This window comes from Anastrepha obliqua, chromosome 3, assembly GCF_027943255.1.
Source record: "Anastrepha obliqua isolate idAnaObli1 chromosome 3, idAnaObli1_1.0, whole genome shotgun sequence".
Lineage (NCBI taxonomy): Eukaryota > Metazoa > Arthropoda > Insecta > Diptera > Tephritidae > Anastrepha > Anastrepha obliqua.
In genome coordinates this window covers 20,361,842-20,385,559 of record NC_072894.1, presented here as the reverse complement: position 1 = coordinate 20,385,559, position 23,718 = coordinate 20,361,842, and the positions used below count along the sequence as shown (strand labels likewise).

The 23,718-nt window shown below is 36.5% G+C and overlaps 1 protein-coding gene across 1 annotated transcript in view; it reads right to left on the bottom strand.

The window, feature by feature from the left end:
- Positions 1 to 3,108: 3,108 nt before the first annotated feature.
- The window catches only part of LOC129242513 (regulating synaptic membrane exocytosis protein 2), a 250,808-nt gene continuing 230,198 nt past the window's right edge, over positions 3,109 to 23,718 (bottom strand). The window contains exons 13-16 of the mRNA XM_054879192.1: positions 7,893 to 8,448; positions 7,610 to 7,787; positions 6,987 to 7,148; positions 3,109 to 3,300 (exon numbers count right to left, since the gene is read on the bottom strand). Of these exons, the coding sequence (XP_054735167.1) occupies positions 3,109 to 3,300; positions 6,987 to 7,148; positions 7,610 to 7,787; positions 7,893 to 8,448 (1,088 nt within the window). The remainder of the gene's footprint in view (positions 3,301 to 6,986; positions 7,149 to 7,609; positions 7,788 to 7,892; positions 8,449 to 23,718) is intronic.

Here is a 23,718-nt window from a genome sequence, read left to right as displayed (position 1 = left end):
CTTGATGATATTGTTGGCAGGCGATTTCAGATAGATGTTGCCAGTAATTCGCCGTGGAATGCCTACAAATGAATTGAATGCTTAAAAACATTATCGCCAACCACTAATATGAGAGTTCAACTTCAAAATGATCAAAGTGCTGCACAATTTTCCAAATAATTGTTAGCTGTTGGAAATGGAAAAGTCCCAGTTGATGCGACAGCTGCATTAATTACTCTTACCAACGACTTTTACCGATTTGTAGGCTCTCAATTAGCCCTTATTGAAAATGTTGTCCCAAACATAAGTGAGAATTATCAGAATAATGCTTGGTTAAGTCAACGAGCAGTTCTCGCCGCAAAGAATAATGATGTACACGCACTGAATTTCACCATTCAATCAAAAATCGATGGCTTTGGTGACATACAAATCCGTTGATTCCGTAACAAATCCCGATGATGTAGTAAATTATCCAACGGAGTTTTTGAACCCTCTGGAGTTACCATGATTTCCACCACATAACTTGCAATTCAAAGTTGATATTGCGTAATTTGAATTCACCGCGATTTTGCAACGGTACTCGACTTGCGGTGAAAAGACTTATGCCGAATTTGATTGAGGCAACCATTATTAACGGAAAGTACGCAGGTGAAAATGTATGTATTCCTCGAATACCAATGATTCCGACTGATCTTCCGTTTGACTTCAAACGATTGCAATTTCCGGTTCGCCTTGCGTTCGCAATGACAATTAACAAGTTGATTAGTGTTTGTGGGATAAATTTAGAAAACCATTGTTTTTCACATGGGCAGCTATGCGTTGCGTGTTAACGAGTTGGGAGACCAAAGAACAAAAAATATGGTTTACCAAACAGTACTTCAATGAAACGGATAATTTGCGGACACGTATAACGCTTCGATTCAGTATTTACTTTGGATTCACTTTCATTTTTTATTTACAGAAGTTCAACTAACTTACACTTCATTTTTGTAATCGAAATCAATTCATTACTGTTATGAAATGAAATAAAATTTTTCCTTTTCAAATATACAACAAAAAACAATGTTTTCTTCATCTTTTAATCCCCAAACGAAATGTTACAAAAAAGGAAGCCATCTGGTGGCGAAACGGAGTTCGCCGGGTTTGCTAGTAGTAAATAAAAATTGTTTCCAAAAAAAAAACTTAAAAAAAATTGAAAACAAAATTTTAAATTATATTGATACCTAACAGTTTTAATTATAGTTTTAGGCAAATTAGGAAATTATTTCTTTTTACAAAAACAAAACCTACACGCGGGCTTTTAGAGCTATTTTCCATATTATGACATTAAAAATTAAAAAAAATGTATAATTTTGCTAAATTTTCAGTTGTTGATTTACTTTAAAGTGTTTGTCCGTGAAATTTAATATTCATGATTTCTATTTAGGTAAACTCGATTGTACAGTTGAGTGCAGCATCTGAGCGTTAAATTATTTCGTTTTCATTTGTCGTAGTTTGCTACTCCCCGCCTTAGCTTATTGTACTTGACTTAATAGATCTTTTTTTTTGTGTAGTATATTATTCTATTAAGCTAACGGCCCTAGCAGCCAGTGCTTTTGTTTTCAAATAAAATAAGTATTTATGTATATACTTTTTTGTTTCGCTATGGATTTAAATTTTATACAGTTAATTTTTATTTTGCCTATTTATATATAACATTACACCTTAAACGTACACCCCATTTAATTTTTCTGCTATTTAAAATACAACAAATTTGCCTAAAAATAGTTTATGCAAAGCTATGCACGCGACCATAGCCTTTTTTGTTTTATTTGCATTGCAACAACTCATTTCTCCTTTTTCCATCAACATCTGGTCTGATTACCAGCTAACAACTGCAACAGCAATAATGAAGTGTGTTTGTGGTGGTGCGTATTAAAATCACATAAAATTGCCTAATAACTTTGCTTACCTGCCAGTTTCGGTTGAACGCCTAAAAATAGACTAACCACTTTGCCCACGCACTTTATATCCTCTAACAATTATTTATTGCGCTATCATTCGCTGAATTTGTAAGTAGGAACACATTTGCAAAAATATATAAATATACATATAAAATTTAAATTTTGTATACAAGTGTAATGGAAGCGATGGTGGGCGTGGAATGATGGTGCTTACGCTGGTGTTTAATTTTTTGTTGTTTGTTTTCATAGTTGTACTGCTGTGATGAGTGCTTCAGTGCTAAGGTACGCAATATTCGGTTAATTATATTTTTATTTTTCACAATTTTCTGATAATCCTATCTGATAATTCTATCTCCTTTACATTCAATTGCAACAAAACAACCATTTATGTATGAGTGTATATATGTGTGTATATCTCATAGTGCCTTTACTTGTGTAGTTGAGTGACTTTTTCCTCAAAAAGTGAGTGTTACGAAATGTCACAACGCAGCCACTTAATGTAATCCTTTTTTCGATGTGCGACACACTACTAAGAAAAGCAAAGCGAAATCGACCAAATAATTGTCAATCCGTATTTTAAAACTGAAATCTTACTTTGCTCTTTGTATTCATTCATTCTAAGTATGTGCGCACAAATCGTAACTGACATTTCCTTACAACCCATACAAAGTGTATATGTATGCTTATGTATATATAGTATATGGTATATGTGGTGTATGTAGTGGTGTTTTTTGCCACAAATTACATAGAAGCATCCCTCATTAACTCTTCTAACAAAATATGCATTACTTTTCCTGCTTTTGGTTTTTAAAAATACATTTGCAATTTCTTGCATTTCCAAAAGATCTTTGCATCTTTTGGAAACTCTGCCACAACCACTCCTAAATCTTAATTTACTTAATTTAATAATTAATTGTATGTAGTTGTAAGTAATATTTCATTTTTAAATAGTTGCCAATATTAGCCCTTGAATTCTAACAAATTGCCAGTGAGCATTTACGCTACATAAAACATTATTATCATTATTGTAATTATCATTATTATCATTTTGCTTATTATAGAATAAAATAGTTTTTGGTGTTTTTGTTGTAGTTGCTCTTTTTCGTTTTCCATTCTTTATTGTTTCAGTTTTTGTAGTGGTGTCGATTTTATTATTGTTCATTGTATTTGGTGTGCGCGTGATCGGTCAAGGAGAATTATCCGAATCCGATCCGCCTAATGAGTGCATCGGAAATAGTGGATACCAACCACCGATGCGTTGCGAAGCATTGATCTTGTCCAGATTGACCTCAGTGCCGCCCAAACCTTGATTGTGTTCAAAGCCGACACAACGTTGCCAGACCATGATGACGATATTGCGTCCGAAAACATCGGCACTCTGGAAGAAAAATAGAACACAAAAACATGAATAAAGTTAAACAACTTTACGATTTGAAACATTTTTGGTTTTGGTAGAGGTGAAAGCGTGGAATTGGCGCCTCGCACGTCACACTCTTTAAAGCATTAAATAATGAATGAACTTACGATTACGAGTATGAATATAACTAAGAATATGAATATGAATGTGAATTGGAAGACGAAAACGAATATGAATATGCATTTTAATACGAATGGAAATACAAATACGAATACAAATTTGAATATGAATACAAATATGGATACGAGTATGAATATGAATGTGGAAACGAATTCGAGTATGAATGTGAACATGAATACGAGTAAGAATTTGAATGTCAATACAAATATGAACAGAAATATGAATATGAAAATAAATAAGAATGCGTAAAGAATCCAAATTCTGGATATGAATACGAATAAGAATATGAATGTGAAAACGAGAATGAATATATATACGAATACTAGTATGAATGTGAATATGAATGTGAATATGAATGTGAATATGAATATGAATATGAATGTGAAACACCAAAATGAAGAAATGTTTTTTCTAACAGTGGTCGGCCCTCGGCGGGCAAACACGCCAATTATATATGTAAACATATATTTATTAGTGTATATGTATATGAAAAAAACCTGAAAATAATTGGCTAAGACTAAGTACTCGTAGGCTGCTTGGAAGATTCTGCTGCGGTTTCAATGGGCTGCTTTAGCGGTTTAATCTCAAAAGGAGTTCTATTGCATTTTCTTGGATCGGAAAATAGGAGGTGATCAGATACTCAAATATATGAAATAGACCGAAGGCAATAGATTTTCTAGGTAAACTAAGACATAAGTACAAACTGGCGCAAAGTTAATCATCCAATATTGTTTTTGAGTAGCTTTTTCATCAAATAAAAAACCAAAAAAATGATTTTGAGTGATGGAAACCTTAATTTGATCTTTACACCGGATTTGATTGCCGGACGACGCCATTTGCAAAAATTATAAATATCCCGATAGAGTGATTAATTTTGCGCCACCTTGTATTTAGAACTGTAGAAACTATATTAAATAAATATAGTTATTAATAAAATAAAGGACTATGAATAAGTTCGTGCGGTTTTTTTTCGAAATTTGAAACTTTATTGACGTAAAATGGTTACAAATTTAATATTCAAAGTATTGTCCATCGCTTACTACTATATTACTTTTTCCCATCTTTCTGGCAATTCACGGATTCCCTTTGTGAAAAATTCGGTCGGTTTTGCCGCAATCCACGAATCGATCCATTTTTTGACTTCATCGTAATTACGGAAGTGCTGGTCAGCCAGGCCATGTTGCATCGATCGGAAGAGATAGTAATCGGATGGCGCAAGGTCTGGACTATACGGCGGGTGGGGTAGGACATCCCATTTGAGCGTTTCTAAGTATGTTTTGACCACTTGTGCAACATGTGGCCGAGCATTGTCATGTTGCAAAATAACTTTGTCGTGTCTATCGGCGTATTGCGGCCGTTTTTCTCGCAGTGCTCGGCTCAAACGCATCAATTGTCGTCGGTAGACATCCCCCGTAATCGTTTCATTCGGTTTCAGTAGCTCATAATACACAACACCCAGCTGGTCCCACCAGATACACAGCATAACCTTCAGGCCATGAATATTCTGCGCCGACGTCGATGTTGAAGCATGGCCAGGGTATCCATACGTTGCCCGACGTTTTGGATTGTCGTAATGGACCCACTTTTCATCGCCAGTCCCAATTCGATGCAAAAAACCCTTTCTTTTGTGCCGTTGAAGCAGTTGTTCGCATGCCATAAAACGGCGTTCAACGTCTCTTGGCTTCAATTCATACGGCACCCAATGGCCTACCTTTCGGATCATTCCCATGGCTTTTAAACGTTTGGAAATGGTTGATTGATCAACTCCCAAAGTTTTTGCAACCTCTTCTTGCGTTTGAGCCGGATCTTGATCGAGCAATTCCTCCAATTCGGTATCCATGAACTTTGGCGGCGCACCCTCGCGTTCTTCGTCTTCCAAGCCAAAATCACCACTTTTAAAGCGTGCAAACCACTTCTGGCACGTTCGCTCAGCTAGAGCATGCTCACCATAAACTTCCACCAAGATACGATGACTTTCGGCTGCTTTTTTCTTCATATTAAAATAATGAAGAAGAATTCCCCGCAAAAACACATTATTTGGCACGAAATTCGACATTTTCAAGTGTGGTAAAAATATTGTTGTTTACGCTTCAAATAAAAAACTTATACTGACGTTTGTGCCTTACGACAGTAGCTCTCCAATGAATGTTTGGAAATGTGGATCGATGGAATAATAATCAAGTTACGCCATCTGTTGTAAAACCGCACGAACTTATTCATAGTCCTATTACTAGACACTGCAAGAATATCTATATCAAAACACAATGCACTGTAGCGAGAAATATACCCATAACTTCTAGAGGGAATGTGTGGACGGAGCAGGCTGAACACGCATAGGCTTTGGAGGTTATATGGCAAGGCAATTAGCTTACTTAACGAGCGTCATAACAGGTGGCCTGAGTACATTTATTAAAGAGTGAAAATAGTTTATCTAATTAAGGTACACTGGAATTGCGGTAGATATTATTTGTAAGAAGTGCAACTAATTGGCAACTCTTGGTTGCACTTTTGCTGATTCTTTCAATGTTTTTAGTGTAGTCTGCTGCCGCTGTTCACTGTCCTCCATGTGTATTCACATATATGTACAGGGTTGGCCATATTAAACTGACCCATGTGATTATTAAAAAAATATGGAAAAAGAAACATTTTTTTGTGTTTCATTGTGAAAAACATTTAATTTAGTTCAAGGAAATTCGTTTACATCACTTTTTGAATATGATATCGCGCAAGTGGTCGCCCTTAGCACGTATTTGGATATGTACAGGGTTGGCCATCTTAAACTGACCCATGTGATTATTAAAAAAATATGGAAAAAGAAACATTTTTTGTGTTTCATTGTGAAAAACATTTAATTTAGTTCAAGGAGATTCGTTTACATCACTTTTTGAATATGATATCGCGCAAGTGGTCGCCCTTAGCTCGTATAGCGTAATGTGCCCGTTTTTCGGCGTTTTCCATAGTTTTGGCCAGCGTCTCGGCCGATATGGCGGCTATTTCCCGTCGGATATTGGCCTTAAGTGCGCCTAGTGTCTTTGGCTTGTTGACGTAAACCTTAGATTTCAAATTACAGTAAAAAGTTATAGGGTTACTCAATGGGTCAGTTTAATATGGCCAACCCTGTATGTGCATATGTGCAAGTGCTTCGATGTCACAGCTAAATGAGCGTTTTGTGATTAAACCCACGCTGCTCGCAGCTTGCAACGGGCAATCATCAGCAATAAAGAAAAGGCAGAGCTCACAAATGAGCAGGTGCAGGCTAGCGTGTCAGTGTTTATGTGTGCGTACTTAATACTAACGAACCAACAACTGCCAACCCCTTTCCCTCTCCATACTGCCAACAACGAGAGTTGTCGTTTTGATGAGGCAGCCCAGTCACCTGACCTACTTTGCTATATGACCATTAGTAGGGGAATGCACGCTTTGCTGGACTTAGCGCTAGTTTTTGTGTTACGTTGCACACATTCAAGTACAGATATATAGATATTTGATTACACTACTTCCATTTCCGTTTCCGCTTCCGCACTCACCTGATACTTGAGCGTCTGTTTGTAGAATGGCTCTGCCGAATGCCTCACCACGCGCGTTTTCTTCTTATGCCGCAGTCGATCGCCATCCTTGACATAGCATTTTACGTATGTGTCCGGCGGCGTTTCACAGTCCACGGGCACTATATTGCGTGCACATATCACCTGCAATTACGAAATCAAAAACAAACAAAGGCAATTGTGTGAGTGCCACTCGCAGAACAGTGCAAATGGCGGTGAAGAATGAAAGGATTATAAAATGCGGCAGAATGGCTACTAATGGTCATGTTGAGTTGTTATTTATGCACGCGCATTTGTGCTTGCGGCCAGTTAGCTGGTGTTGTATACGGCCCGTATGCATGAAACTCAACTCTACGCGAAAAGTTAATTGGGCATGCAACCGCCCGCCAACTTTCATAAATTTTCCATGAACTCATCAATGTTGCGGCACAAACGCGCCCTCGGCGAGCTGAACGGACTGCATATGAGCGTATAATTTTAAATTTTAACTGCCATTTAGAAACACCACAGCGACTGTGCAACATGCAACGCAAGCACAAACATGCACACTGTGCTGTCATACCAGGCTTCTTGCGTGCCACTCCCACCTCCATCAGCGTACTTACCTCCACTTCTACCACGCCTTTGATTTTCGTAAATCCCATCTTCAGCTCACCATGCCGCACCATTGTCAAGCGATAGCCCTTTGGATGTATCTGTCCTGGGCCCATTTTGAGTCCATAGTCCGTATCGATGCCCGTAGTGGCGACTGTGGTTACAGTCGTGGACGTTAAACTGCTGATACTGCCCGAATGACTACCGTGACTCAGGCTCTTGGCACTTGCGTTATGCGGTGCCATGCTCTGCTTGCGCAACATAGACGGACTGTCGCTGGTGCTCACATTGAACATGCTGCCCTTGCGCATTAGCGGGGACTCAGCTTCGGGAGCGCCTGCTTTCCAACCGCCTGGATAAATGCTGCTCTTGCGCTGTGGCGAACCACTGCTGCCCGTGTCACGCTCCGTTGTTGCATGCGCATAGACACTACCTTTGCGCTGCAGCACCGTCGTCGGGCCGAGTGTATTGTCTGCACCGCTGCTGTTGCCAGCAATCGTCTTCAGATTAATCATGCTGCCCTTGCGCAACTGCTTGGGGCTGTCAGCACCGACGCTCAGTAGGCTGCCACTGGTGCTGCCGCTCTGTCCTTGCATTGCTACATTTGTGGCGGACGAGGCTTGCTTTAGCATTGATAAGGCCTGTTTGGCGCTTTGTGGACGCAAATTGCTACCCGAACCCTTCCAACGCGTCGTAAACTGTTTGTTCTCCTCATCCGAAGGTGGACTGGTCGCTGCATTGCCAATGCCCACCGGCAAGTGTTGTTGCAGCTGCTGTTGTTGTTGAGTGACATCAAGTATGGAGCCTTTGCGACTACTCGGATTGCTCGGTAAGCCAACACGACTGGCGCCTAAGCGAGGTTGTCGGAGTGGTTGCGAAATAGATGAAAATTTGCAACATTAATTTCGCGCATCATAAAAGGGCGAGTAGAGTTTAATTCAATGATACACAAAGGAGTACTGTGGAAATGTGAACCAGTACTTGGTACTTGCAAACTCAACACAAACTGAAATCAAGTATACTTTGAAGTAAAACGGTTATGTAATTGTTTGTTTTTTTGCTTATATTCCACCTAAGTGCTTAAGGATGGGTAAAAGTGAGTGGGTTGGTTTTTAAAGGTATAAATATTAACTAAATTTAAATGTTCAAATATATTAGTAAACCGAAAGTAAAGGATAAAGTGCATGCAAAGTGTACCTATGAAATTTCGTTGTGAATATATAAGTACGCACATACATACATGTGTACATACATGCATACATACATACATACATCTGTACGTAAAAGGTAGTTTGGATAATTTAAATGAAACTTGACAGCAACAAGCTAATTGTAAGGAGGCGTAATGGAAATTTATTTACAATTTTATAAAAGAAACAAGAATTCAAAGCTATGCCTAGCTACGTTGCAAAAGGATATAACACTTGAACTTATTATTGATTATAAAATAAAACATGCTTTCGCTTTATGTGATTGCAATATATGTAAATGCGAAATGATATTGACATCATCAGCCTTAACAACCGCGCTGTTAGTTCTGCCTTCTCCAAACTGGATAAAGAGGCAAAGCGAATGGGTCTGGTGGTGAACGAGGACAAAACGAAGTACTGCTTGTCTTCAAACAAACAGTTGGCGCATTCGCGTATCGGCACCCACGTCACTATTGACAGTTATAATTTCGAGGGTGTAAAAGACTTCGTTTATTTAGGAACCAGCATTAACACCGATAACAATGTCAGCCTGGAAATCCAACGCAGAATCTCTCTTGCCAACAAGTGCTACTTTGGACTAAGTAGGCAAATGAGTAGTAAAGTCCTCTCTCGACGAACAAAACTAACACTCTACAAGGCTCTCATCATGCCCGTCCTAATGTATGGTGCAGAAGCTTTGATGATGACAATATACGATGAGGCGTCACTTGGAGTATTCGAGAGAAAGATTCTGTGGAAGATTTTGGGAACTTTGCACGTTGAGGAAGAGGAAGGCCTCATCTGCGTTGGAAAGATCAGGTGGAGAAGGACTTGGCTTCACTTGGTGTGTCCAATTGGCGCCGGTTAGCACGAGAAAGAAACGACTGACGCGCTTTGTTAAACTCGGTCAAAATCGCGTCAGCGGTTATCGCGCCAATTAAGAAGAAGAATATATGTAAATTCTATTAAAAGCATATCCAAGCAATTCCGTGTTATGTGACCCTAGTAAGTTGGATATTGTCGTAAAATTTTCTGAAAATTTATTTATTTGTTGGTTTGAGGGTTAAGAAGTGAATTGAAAAAATAAAATAAAAATAGAAAAAAAATTTAATAATTTAATTTAATTTATTTATCTTGTTTATTCTTTTTTAAATCTTTATTAAATGTTACGAATTTCAATATAGAGTTTCCTCTAGAGAAATATCTGCGGTTTCGTTTTCTTACATAATTTTTGCTTACTTGTTAAACATTTTTGGGAAAACTGGGGTTGTTCATATCCAATTTTCAATTCATAACCGTTTCAATTGTTGTTTTATTAAAATAAAAGTTTTCGAAGTCTTAAAACTTTTAATTGTTTTTTATTCAAAATAAAAGTATTTGCTCAAAACAAAAAATCAAATTTTAATTTTAAAATTTTAATTTTTTATTCATTAAATGTTTTGTTACTTTCAAGTTCCAATTCACAAAACATGTTTATGTTAAACGAATTTTTTTTATGATAAAATATACTCTTTATTTTTTTTTCTTTTTTTAAATAACATTTTTTGTTCAACATTTTTGGGGAAAAATTTGTTTTTTTTTTATTTTCAATTCACAAAACATATTTATGTTAAACGATGATTATTTAGGTTAAGCTTAAGGACAATTTAATTTTACTTAAATTTTTTGGGAATTTTCATTAGAATTAAAACAAGCAATTTTTTATTACAGTTTTTGTTCAAATACAAAAATAGCATATTTAAACATTTTTCTCAATAACAAAGAGTTTGCATTGGTTGCTTTCGCAGATATAGAAGGCGCCTTCAACAATACACATGCAAACGCTATAGTAGATTCATTAGAAGATTTTGGAGTTGAACCACACGCTGTTGCCCTGCTATCGTTAAAAGAAAAGTAACGGCTACTACTCTAAGCAGAAAGGTCTGCAGAGGCACCACGCAAGGCGGTGTCCTCCCGCCTCTTCCTGGATTTTGGCAGGCCTTGGATTTTGCTGACCCTGGAAAGAGGGGGTTGCCACGTCACTGCTTACGCAGATGGCTTAGCAATTGCTGTTAAAGGCAAATGTCCTAACACTCTTATGGATATTCTGCACTCTAACATGGCCACACTTAGAAACTGGACTGAAAGCAAGGGACTCGGTATAAACCCCGCAAAAACTGAAATCATTTTCTTTACAAAGAAACGTAGACTCTCTATAATCTACCCGCTAATTTTTAAGGGTGTGGAGATTCCTTTGAAAGGGAATGTGAAATATCTAGGACTCATATTAGGCAGGAAACTCGCGTGGAAACCTAATATTGAGGAAAGAGTAAGAAAGGCTAACGTCACATTATATACTTTCAAAAAGCGGTCGGTATTAAATGGGGACTAACACCTCGTGTTACACATTGGCTCTATACTTCTGTAATTAGACCAATCCTAATATATGGAATACTTGTATGGTGGCTATCTGCTCTAACTTACGCAAAAATCATGAGTAAGGTCCAAAGAGCAGCTTTTTTATGCATCTCTGGCGCTTTAAGGACTACCCCAAACAAAGTGCTAATCAATTTGCCTGCACTAAATCTCGTAGGGGAAAAACGTGGAAAGAACGGCGGTTTGGCCGCGCGTGTAGTTTGCATACTCTGAACAGTCACAAACAAGAAATAGACTATTCTACTCCTAGACTAACCTTCGACAAGCTCTTCAAGACAAGTATACCGTCAAGAAGGGAGTGGCAGACACCAAGGCCATGGAGAAGGGGGGAATTAAATTTTTATACAGATGGCCATAAATAAATAAATGTATATGCAGCGGCCATTCAATTAATGAATGCGGCTACACTAAGATCAAAGGTTGCACAGGAATGCCGATCAGCCCTAAATGATATTAGCGTCGTATTTAAGGTCAGCCTTATTTGGGTTCCGGGACACTAAGATATTGAGGGAAACTGTAAAGCAGATGAGCTAGCCAGAAAGGGTACGGCTCTCCAACTGCTGAGTGATAAAAGTACCATTGGAATACCTTTGGCCACGAGTAAATTAATAATAAAAAACAACATTACCCAAGAGGCCAATAGGTCATGGGAAAATGAAGATACATGTGTAACAGCCAGGCTACTATGGCCGCTAATAAACAAGAAAATGATAAAGGAATTGCTTAGACTCTCAAGAGAAGATATCTCGAAGGTCGTGGCTTGTGCCACCGGCCACTGGTTATCTGGAAGGCATTCCTTGAGGCTAGGAGTATTCTCCCATGAATATTGTAGAAACTGTAGAGATGAGGAGGAGGGAGAAACAGTAGAGCACTTCCTTTGCAATTGTCCAGCCTTAGCTAAAATCAGAGCAGATTGTCTAGGTAAACACTTTTTCAATTCTCTTACAGAACTATCTAGCGCGGGGATTAGACCAATCCTGCGCTTCATAAGAGCCTCAAAATGGTTTCATGAAAGTAAATAAACAAGGTTACCGTGTCGCACAGTGGTATCACAACGGACCTGTGAGGCCTAAGTGAGTTGGTCATACGGCCCGACTACCACCATAACCTAATCTAACCTAAGTATCTACATATATGAGGAAAGTATTATCACAAATTAATTAAGCGCAAAGCCCTTTCAAATGAGCTACAGTTGAAATCGATCGCTTTTTTACTTTACTGAAAACACTTCAAACAGTACAGTCGTGTTTTTATTGCATAATTGCCTTTATTAAGCTAAAATTTTCGATTTTATTTCCGAAGAATTTATTTCCTCAATATTTTTACCATAGTTCAGTCGTACTAAGCAATGCGAAGATAACAATAATAATTTCATATACAGGGTGGACCATATAGCGTTTGCTTTTTGAACCACCTATTTTTTTGAGAATGGTAACACAAATTACATGTCAAATGTGTTCATAATTTACTTAAAGGTTTGACATTTACGAAATGGGACGCTATACGCTTGAACAAAATTGGGAAATATTGAACACCTATTTCCAAAGTGGTGAGTCTTCTTCTTCTTTTCTGATTTTCACATCGGTGGCTACGTCAATAAGTAAAATTGTCGGACTTGGGGCTCAGAAAATCCACACGTTACTGTAGAGAAGCAAATGCACCCACAACGAGTCACTGTTTGGTGCGGTTTTTTGTCTGGCGCCATCATCGGGCCATTTTTTTCGAAAATGAGCGAGGAGCCGCAGTTACAGTAAATGGCGAGCGTTACTGTGACATGCTCAACGAGTTGTTTCCAAAAATTGAAGAGGATGACATGGACTACCGTTTTTGAAAACCGAATAATCAGCCGAAATTCCGATATAAATCCGCCTCGGAGCTGCGATTTAAGACCGTTGGACTATTTTTTGTGGGGAGCCGTTAAGGACAAACGCTATACGAACCATCCAGAGACGATTGATGCTTTAAAACACGAAATCGAAGTTGCCATTCATGAAATTGGAGCCAAAACAATCGAAAATGTGCTTAAAAATTGGGTTGATCGAATGGCCTACTGTAAATCCAGTCGTGGCAGTCATTTGAACGATATTACAACATTTTTCATTTATAAATGACAATGTTCAATCTTCAAAACAAAAAAAAGTTTGAAAAAATATTGATTCGTTTTTTTTATAGTCGATTCAAAAAGCAAATTTTACATGTCCCACCCTATATTTAATACATTTGTATACACACATTCAACTAAATAAAACTATTATTTTTATCAATAAAACAAATAATATTTTTCCATAGTAGCGTCCTTCTTTGAAAAGAAAAAACAAAAACAAAAGGCAGAACACAACCAACAACTCAATCGCTTGAATCACGCTTCTTATGGCATTTCCTCGTGCCGCAACTGTTATCTCACTCTGTACTCGCAAGGCACTCAAAATACCATAGTCTGAGACCAGCCGTTAATGCTTTAAAAGAGAGGCAGTGCCTATCTACTGTTGCTAACACTATTGCTGTATAGTGAATGTTGACCGTCTGCTAAACCGAATCAAAGCTAACATCGGCAAACGCACTGAATCACAATGTGGGCAAGGCAAAAGGATTGAGTTGTGCAGGCGTTTAATATCTGGTTTTTGATAGCACTTTTAATCCAGTACGCACAAACTGTGTACATTTTCCGTGAAGTAGCGATGAATAATTGCGAAATGGATTTTAATTCCTAATTTCAATTGAAATTTGTTTATGTTGTATGTGCATATTTATGGATTCCGTTTTAATTTTACACACTTTTTTTTGTTGTATAAATAGGTGACAAGCATGCTGTTATTAATTTATGTTCACTGATTTTTGGGAAAGTAATTTTCATCTAACAAAAATATGTGGAATCACTTACTTACCATGAGTCGCATGGTTTTTTAAACCAATTTTTGCTCGGGTTTCCACAGAAAAATTAGTTGGGGGGATTTGAATGTTTTTCAAGCGATAAGTGTAAAAGCTTTTATGTGTTTATTTGTTCGTATTTTATGGACACTTTAACTACTTCGATTTGCTTTGAGCTCATCTGTAGTGCGATTAACTAACACATTTTAACGACATTCGCCTTGTTATGTTTCCTTAAACACAATTTTATCGGTTTTACTATTTGGTAGCCAAATTCAGCAGGAAAATCGCAAGACAAAATCAGCTGTTTGACTAAATGACAACAATTTTGTTGTCGTTAAATTTAAGGAGAAAACAAGGACTTACATTAAACAAAAACCTATTAAAGAATAAACGCGAGTATGCCATTTGAATATTTCACTTATGACTTAACGCACGGAGAGAAGGTAGTGGATCACCGTTTGCGCCGGACTTCTATTTGACTGCAGAGGAGTTCCAAAATCTTTTCCGGTTAACTCCAGACTTGCCTAAGGACCTAATTTCTAAGATGGAGAGGCACCTTCGAGGTTCCAGCATAACACCGATTTCGATTTTTCAAACTAATTCAATTATAAATTCTGCTATTATATTACTAGGTTCTAGCTGCACGGCGACACACCTTTTCGATAGAAGTCTTACTAATACCTGCAAATATTACAGCATTACAACAACAAGCTGACAAATGTGGTGGCCATTGAATCTCCAAACGAAACTCATCTTCACCTATAACTCAAACCCATTCAATTTCATTATATTTTCATTTTAATGTTTTTTTTCACCTTTATTTCTTAGATGTTTTTTCAATTAAAATTAAAAACAAACAACTTTTTTATTTTTTTTTAAATTAAGTTAAAAAAAAAATTTCAAATTTCTTACAAATTATTATAATTAATTTCAACAAAACTTTTTTTCTGTTTTAATTGCCTTGAAAGCTCAGGTTTCACTTAAGTCAGTAAAAAAAATTGTGAAAAATTATACTTCACCACTTAACAACTTAACCTTAGCATTGCCATCAAATAATTCTAGCACTCGTTGACGCCCACCTAAAATTGAAACGTACGCCCATAAAATGTAATCATGGAATTCCCAACATATTTGCTAGTTTCTCTTTAAAAAACAAAGAATTGTTTATCAAAAAGATATTCGACCAAAACATGCAGCTGTTTGAAATATGAGAGCAAACAGAACCGGTTCTAATCTATTTATACATAAAATTTCAGCTGTCTACTTAGTTTCAAGTAATACGAAACATTTAATTACGCATAGCCACCAAGATACTACACCACAGCTTGACTATAAAAGCGATGTGCAAACAATTTTTAGCATAGATGTATATCATCATTTGGTGCTGTACGACTGTTACTCAATCCTCAAAGGTAAGAAATTTATAACACTTTTTCTCCATTATATTTATATTATTTATATTATATTTATGATAATAAAGCATTTATCTTCTCATTCCAAACAGCAAAATGTTCAAGTTCTTGGTGTTCCTCAGCATTTGCGCCGCCTTGGTCTCGGCTAATGTGGTGCACGTGCCCATCTACAAGAACCCCAATTATAGTAGGACTCGCGCATCTATTAATTCCGAAATCGAATTGTTGCGTTCTAAATACCATGTTTCCAGTGCACGCAGTACCTCCGAAACGTTGGACAATAAACTGAATATGTCTTACTATGGAAAGAATACCATTGGCACACCAGCACAGGACTTCTTGTCGTAATTTTTATTAATTATTTAGTTAACTAACATGGGAAAGCTCATGCGTCTCCTTTTTTTCTATTCTTAGTTCTTTCACATCTTAGTTCATGGGTTCCATTTTTCTCTATTTTTAGTTCTAGGGTATGCCAATTAATTAATCGAAAATCGAACCCATGGTCGCACAAGCAAAAAAAAAAATATATATATACATATATGTAATATGTTGTTTTATTGGGAGTAGTAAATACACAATATGATTTATCTAGAAATAGAAACTTGATTGTTAATATCGAACTTAATTTATCGAACTGAATTCATAACAAGTAATTGCACGCGGTCGACTAACCTAGAAATAGAAAAATCAACAATTAAAGGTTTTTTACTCCTATTACTTTTGTAGATCGACCATCTGCTTTGAATTCACAAACTTGACTCATCGCATAAACAAGTGCAATCTCCTAAATTATCGTTATCTTCTCTGGGTAGTATAGGCTGTGTTCGTAAATGCGACATGACTTGCAGCATAAGCATCAGTGGCAACAGTGCAAGTGTGACATTTGATACTTCTTATACAATTTTTGACAATTTGCAAATACGTTTGCCATACATGTGAGCGGCAGCACTCACAACAGTACGCAAAGCTTACATATATATATGGTTTTTTAATGATAAAGAAATAATATATATTTTTTAAATAATCTTTAAAATCGAGCATCGCTAAAACGGTTAAGTTCTGCTCATCATGCCACATGACCTACAAAATAACATCCTTTCGCATCTAACCCAGACTACCGCAGGGTATTCCAGTTTGAAGTTTACGTAGATTGAAAGGCAGCAGACCTAGCCTTAGTTACTACTGGGACAGACTGCAAGGTTAACTTTTACATAGACAGTCATGCAGCAATTAAAGTCATTACATCGTTTAGTAAAGGTGTGCCATCTTTTATGTCGTTATGCAAACATTGAATAACTTGGAAAACTTTTTGTATAAGTGAGGCATTTTTATTTGGTTTGGTTTATTAAAACTATTTTTTGAATACAATATCAATAAAGTGGCCACCTTTATTAGCAATGACAAGCTGCGATCTTTTTTCTGCGTTTGTTTTATAGCGTCGGAATCGGTTGCTTCGGTGTAAAGCGATCCATTGTTGAAATTGTACTGAATTGACGTATCGAAAACATGTATGTTGAAGTCAATCGGTTGATAAATGATAAAGTTATTCAGCGTTTACATACCGACATAAAAGATGGCGTACCCTGTGTAACGTGCAAAATTGTTCTTCAGAGCAATGAGGTAGTAGAAAGCTTGACAGCAAATTGCTACACTTCCATTGGGTTTATAGGGCATTGGTATGAGGCATTGAGCATGGGTATAGAGCACTGGAGGGTACGAGATAGCATATTCAAATATTCCTTTATGGCATCTTTTTTTCTATCTAACTGAAATAAATTCCTCTTAGCCACATTTCATGTTTATTTTTAAATAAATTGGAAGTGCAAATCTCCAATAAATCTAAATCTAAATGACATAGAAACATATAAATATTATTATATATTCCTTAATTGCAATTCCATTTATTGTAAACAATTCATATTGAATATCTTTCAGATTAATTCCCGGGCGTCTTCAATGTAAAATACCAAAATGCAATTAGCAGCTGAGAGCAGCAGCAGTAAGAAGCTTTACGGTTATTAGCAAATGTTGAGTTTCTAATAACCACAAGCGACTTACGAAGCAATCAATACTAATTGACAATAAACAGGAATAACTATTGTGGGCGTTGATTTTGGTATGTTTGGTATGTATCTACTCGTGTATATGTATGTATGTAGACATACAAATTCACAAATTATAAATACATACAAACATTCCTAGTTAGACGCATTGAGACTATTTATTGAGCTATGATTGCAAATTTTAATATTAAGTTTCACTTTCTCAAAGTTTGACAGTTGTTTGGAGAAATGCTTTCTATTTTTAGATGTACGAGGTGTGTCAGTGAAATAACGAGGCTGACGTCGTTATATGATACTGAGGCATACGCCAAATGCCAGCGATTACCAGCTGATCAGCGCGAAGCCTTCTCTTTCGAATGCACTGCCTCTCGCTTCTGTATATAAATGAGTTTAGCGATAGCTTTCTTGTGCATGTGGGTTCTCTTGTTTCAGGAAATAATATTAAGTGTGCGTAATATTTAGTAAGGAACGATCAAGTGTAGACTCATTCTGGATTTTCTATGTAGTGTCTTCTAGCCGAGTGCAGTGTTAAACTATCCGCTTGGAGAAATCTGCCTTGAAGAGAAAAATATAATACTTCTGCTCATTGAAGCTGTGATCGAGAAAACGGTCCACATTCTTATGGATTTAATAGAAGAATACTTTCCATACTATTTCGACTAGTAGCACTTTCGCATGCAGCATTATAGGTATAGAGGAGTGGTGTATATTGAAGTTGATAATGAGTAAGCATTAGAGATGAACTGCGATAAAAACGTCAGACACGAGCTTAGAGGCAGCTCGGTTACGAATGATAGAGGCGAGCCGATTTCATGGCAGGTAGTTGGCACTCCCCAAATAGCACTAAAGCGCCGTGTTGATTGCACTATGTGACCTCTAATAGGAATATATCTACATCCAGCCAGATCTATTGATGTAAAGGAGATTTGAATAGATTGATGGGATTTAGGTAGATGCACTGCCCAAGCCGGTCGAAGAAAGGAGCACCCAGTGACCTTAATCATCTAGCTACCTAACCCGGCCATTTACAGATAATGTTCTGAATAGTCTCCTTTTCGTAAAGGTTCCCACAGCTTCTGCAATGGGGGTTAAATGGTAAACCTGCATGTGTGCCGATCGTCTACACCCAGAAAAATAACATTGGTTAAATATAACAATTTCCATGGTTAATTTTACTACCATGTAAATTGTTGTTGCAAAAATTCTCAGCTAACTGCAAACGTTGGTCAAATTAACAATTTTTTTTCGGTTAGTGCGCGCTCTGTATAATTTGTTGCTGTAATTTTAACAATTTTAGCTTGTTATATTAACTGTTTGAAAAAGTTAAAATTTTCTTTACATTTTGTTGTTGTTTTCTTACCAACAAATATGGTAGAATTAACCAATACAAAAATTGTTACTTTCTTCACTTACTATTTGTTCAGTAAAATTAACCTACGTAAATCGTATTTTTTTTCTAATGCTATTTTGTTAGTGTGATTTAACTGATCTTATTTGGTTAATTTTACAATAAAATTGTACATTTGAAAAAAACTAAATCAACCATAAACCTTGGTTAATTATACCAGTACCAATCAGTTAAAATATTTCTCCCTGAAAATGGCTTTTGACAATTTCAATAGGTTATTTTGACAGTGGCAAATTGTGCCACTACTATTCCTTGTGTTAAAGTAACCATTGATACAGCAGTTAAAAAATCAAAAAATCAATCAAATGCGATCAGTTGGTTGAAAACTTTGAGCGAGCCGGTTGAATGTAAACTGTGTGTGTAAGTTGTAAAAATGGAAAATAATATTTTGGAATCTGCAGAAAAGGACGGACTGGAATCTATATTAGACTCTTGGGGATTCAGCTAAATTTTACAAACATTAAAAAGTAAGTTTATTAAAAATAACTTTTGTAAATTAACAAAAATGCTGGTGAAACGGCGTCATGCAACCATTCCGTTATTTGGCTTTGGTTGTGTTGTTGCTTTTATTGCTCATATAAAAAGTGTGAAAATAATTGCATTCATCGATTTCTGTTTGTAAATGAAATAAACTTATTAAGTAAATGTGTAATATTTTAACAAATCGTAGATGAATCTATAACACTTGAACGGCTAAGATATTTGGAAGAGCAGGACTTGACATACTTATTCCAGGAACGTAAGTTAGGAGAAAAAGTGGAGTTTCGTTTCAAGCTTCAGCAATGGAAAATCGCAAATGTAAGTACAAACATAAAATTTGAATTTTATTCGGTAAACAAAATACAACTTTTCTATTTAAGGGATATTCTGATGTCAAAGCCTGCGATACAATATCTGTAGACATGACTTTCCTCGAAGACATGGAAAATTCACAATATTTAAACTGCAGTCAATCAACAAGCTCTTTTTCTAAAGTTATTAACGATCCTAATGGGTACCGCGGCTCCATTGTGAGTATATACATATGCAAATATCTACAGTGAACGTCACTGTAAAGTATTTCAATTTATCAATCAAAATTTAGAATATTCAATCAGTATTGGGTAGTCATCCAAATGGATACTATGTCAATCAGACTTACAATTTATTGAATTTCTTTCACAAAACATATCTGTAAATACTACATATAATTTCACAGATAGAATCACTATAAAAAGCACTTTTTACAAAGTGAGTTATTTTTTACTTTCCAAAGCTTTAGACATTTTCGAGATTAAGGACATAATTTTACTAGGAGATTTCGAAGTAGGCTTTGTTTGCATCAAGCACAAAATTGAAAGTTTTTCTGACCATTTCCAGTCATATTTGGTTTCACTGAAAGAAAGTAGTTTTACAATTCTACACCCGTCCGAATTTTACAAGTCACCTTTACATATAAATCGCTCTCCAAATGAAAATTTATATATAAGACCGAAATTCTATTAATACAGTGTACATATACAATATATTTTCCAGTAAAAACACATGTTTAGGCTAAGAAAAATAAACTAAATTAGAGACATAGGGGTTTTAAAAACATTCGATCCTCCAAATTGAAGTAATTTTTTAAAGGATGTTTTGTGCAAAACGAATAATGCAAACGCCATATAATTTTTGTAAAGACTGTTATGGATAATTAAAAATATGGTTTAAAAACTTTTACTATGCTACATATTGTTTTTACAAATTAAGTATGTTTAGTTTTCCTGAAAAAAAAAAATTGAATGTACTTTTTTTTATATAAAGGTATCTGAGAGAGATTACTGAATAATTATAATTTAGTTATAAAACTGAAAACGTGTGATTAAAACTACATTAAAAAAGCTCGAAGAGATTTGTAAAAGGTTCTGATTTAACCTTATTTTTTTTTAATTGTACGTACACTTATTTATTTATGTTTAAAACGTTATCTTAAAGACTGTTAGGGATAACTTAAAAAAAAATCTCCAACATTGTTACTTTTTGTGAATTATTTTTATTACAATCCATTTAAAAAAACAAAATAAATTTTCCTGAATAAAATACAAATACTGTTTTTATCTTTACAACGTTGATGTTTAAATCAAAACGATATAGAGTAGAAATGTAACTATAAAGATTCTACAAAAATTTTATTGTATCTAAAATTGTGGTAATACTAAACAATTAATATTGTTATCACACAATTTATATTGTAGGATTACAGTATAAATAGTACTTTGACAATTTTAATTGTTTATGTACCACAACTTCAGTAACAATACAATTTTTGTAGTAATGTAACAGTAAAAATAGTTAATTCTACAATTTTTGTGGTTATATTACAATTTTTACATTAGTTTTTACCAACTTTTGTGGTTAGGTGGGCATTACTATTAATATAAGTTAATTTTACCAATTTTTATAGGTTGGAGCCATACGAACCTACTTTTGTGGTTAAGGGAACCAATTTCACATTGTTAAATTTCAACCATTTTTTTTGGTAAAATTAACAATTTTTAACCACAACTTCAGTAAGGGTTGCTAACTATTTTCTATTGGTTGGTTTCACCCATATTTATGGGTTGGAGCCGTTTTAACATAGTTTTTCGGTTAGTTTTACCAATAAAATTTTTTGAGTGTAATGAGCGGCAAACACAGCTACGAGTTTGAAATTTGAATGGCGTCGAGTCCGCAAGACTTTCTAACTTTCTTTCATATTAAACACCAATCTCGACACATGTAACATTTCAATGTTCACTTTTCCGCGCTCGGAAAAACTTCTCAAGCTAGGAAGAGGTCTTAAATGTTACTTTATGCGCAAACAACAATTCCCAAATAGTCAACAACTCGAGGGCGTCCGAAAAGAAATCCCTCTTGGACCATAGTTGGATTCTCTTGGATCTCAATATCAAGTGTGAGAAACCGACACCCTATAGAAACCCAAAAAGAACGAACTGGCACATATTAAGCAGAGTAGGCGGGTCTAAACTTAATATATCAATTAAACCATAACGTCAAGTAAAGACTCCTATCTCCTGATCGAAAAACGCCAAACCAGTACGATCATGTTGGGATATATGAAAGACACGCTTCTAGAGTTTTAGATGTACGTACGATCCGAGCCAAACTACGCACACGCCTTTGTGCAGCAAAAAACGTACATCTACATATGCAAAGAATGTTCGACATCGAAAAGCTGCAATTACAACAGACAGCCAGAAGATTTGCTACTCGACTCTCACTCCTGCTCTCAGAGAGTACTGCCCAGGAATCCGGCATACACGAACAATGGATCAACATTTCTCGCTCCCTACGTATCGCTGCCGAAGAAGAAATCAGATTTCGGCGGAGTCCGAAAAAACAGTTGGTACGAAGAGGAATGTCTTGCTGCCGCAGAAAGAAAGGATGCTGCCTATAGAGCCACGCTGCGATCGGGTGCAACACGAGAGATGTGGGCTCTGTGTGTATATTATCATAGAAAAAGCGAGAGGTAGAAATAAATTAGTGAGGAGCTTCAGATGCTGGTCAATGGAAACAATGCTCGAAAGTTCTACCAGAAAGTTCATCCAGAACATACTTATGGAGGGAAAATTGCTCGAACGTGTTAAATAGTGACAGCTGCACATGCCACCGAGAATGAGCAAGATTCCGATACCCCAATCGTTGACGACGGAACTGTCGTTCCGCTACCCGAGCATGACGAGGTGAGAATAGCGATAAGGCGGCTAAATACCAACAAATCCATGGTAGCCGAAGGACTGCCGGCTGAGCTATGCAAACATGGCGGCGAGGAGCTGGTAAGGTGCATACATCAGCTTCTATGCAAAATATGGTCGGATGAAAGCATGCCTGCCGATTGGAATTTAAGTGTGCTCTGCCCAATCCATAAGAGGGGCGATCCTGCAATCTGTGACAATTATCGCGGGATTAGTTTTCTAAATATCGCCTGGGAAGTCCACCATCGACCAGATATTCACAATACTCAAAGTCTTAGAAAAGACGCATAAAAGAAGAACCGACTCACACCATCTTTTCGTCGACTTTAAAGCTGTATTCGATACTACGAAAAGGAGTTGCCTGTATGTCGCAAGGTCTGAATTTGGTATCCCCGCGAAACTAATACTGCTATGCAAGATGACGTTGCTCAATACCAGCAGTGCCATCAGAATTGAAAAGGGTGACAATATCCCATGAAGCGTCACTTGGAGTGTTTGAGAGAAAGATTCTGCAGAAGATTTTTGGACCTTTGCACATTGGTGACGGCGAGATCAGAGGCAATGGAACAGTGATATGTATGAGCTTTACGATGACATTGACATTTGGCTGCGAATAAAGATCCAGCAGTTATGTTGGCTGAGTCATGTCGTCCGAATGGATACAAACGCTCCGGATCTCAAAGTATTTTACGCGGTCCCTGCTCGTGGTAGCAGAGGAAGAGGAAGGACTTAGTTTCACTTGGTGTTTTCAACTGACGCCTGTTATCACGAGAAAGAAACGACTTTTTACGAGTTTTTAATGTTAACTTCAACAGGCTAATCTCCCAGATTACTGCCCAGTAGAAAATCTAAGTACTGATTAAAGCCATACAGATCCATCGCAGTATTTTTGGTGTGCACTATGCGCTCAGTGACGGTACGATAGAAATTAATCATCGACATCACCAATTAGTATTTTAATTTCAAAAGCAAAATATTGTAACTGGGTAAGGCTTTCTCAAGTGGGCCACAAAATTACCAAAGCGAATATTTCGGGATGAAATTC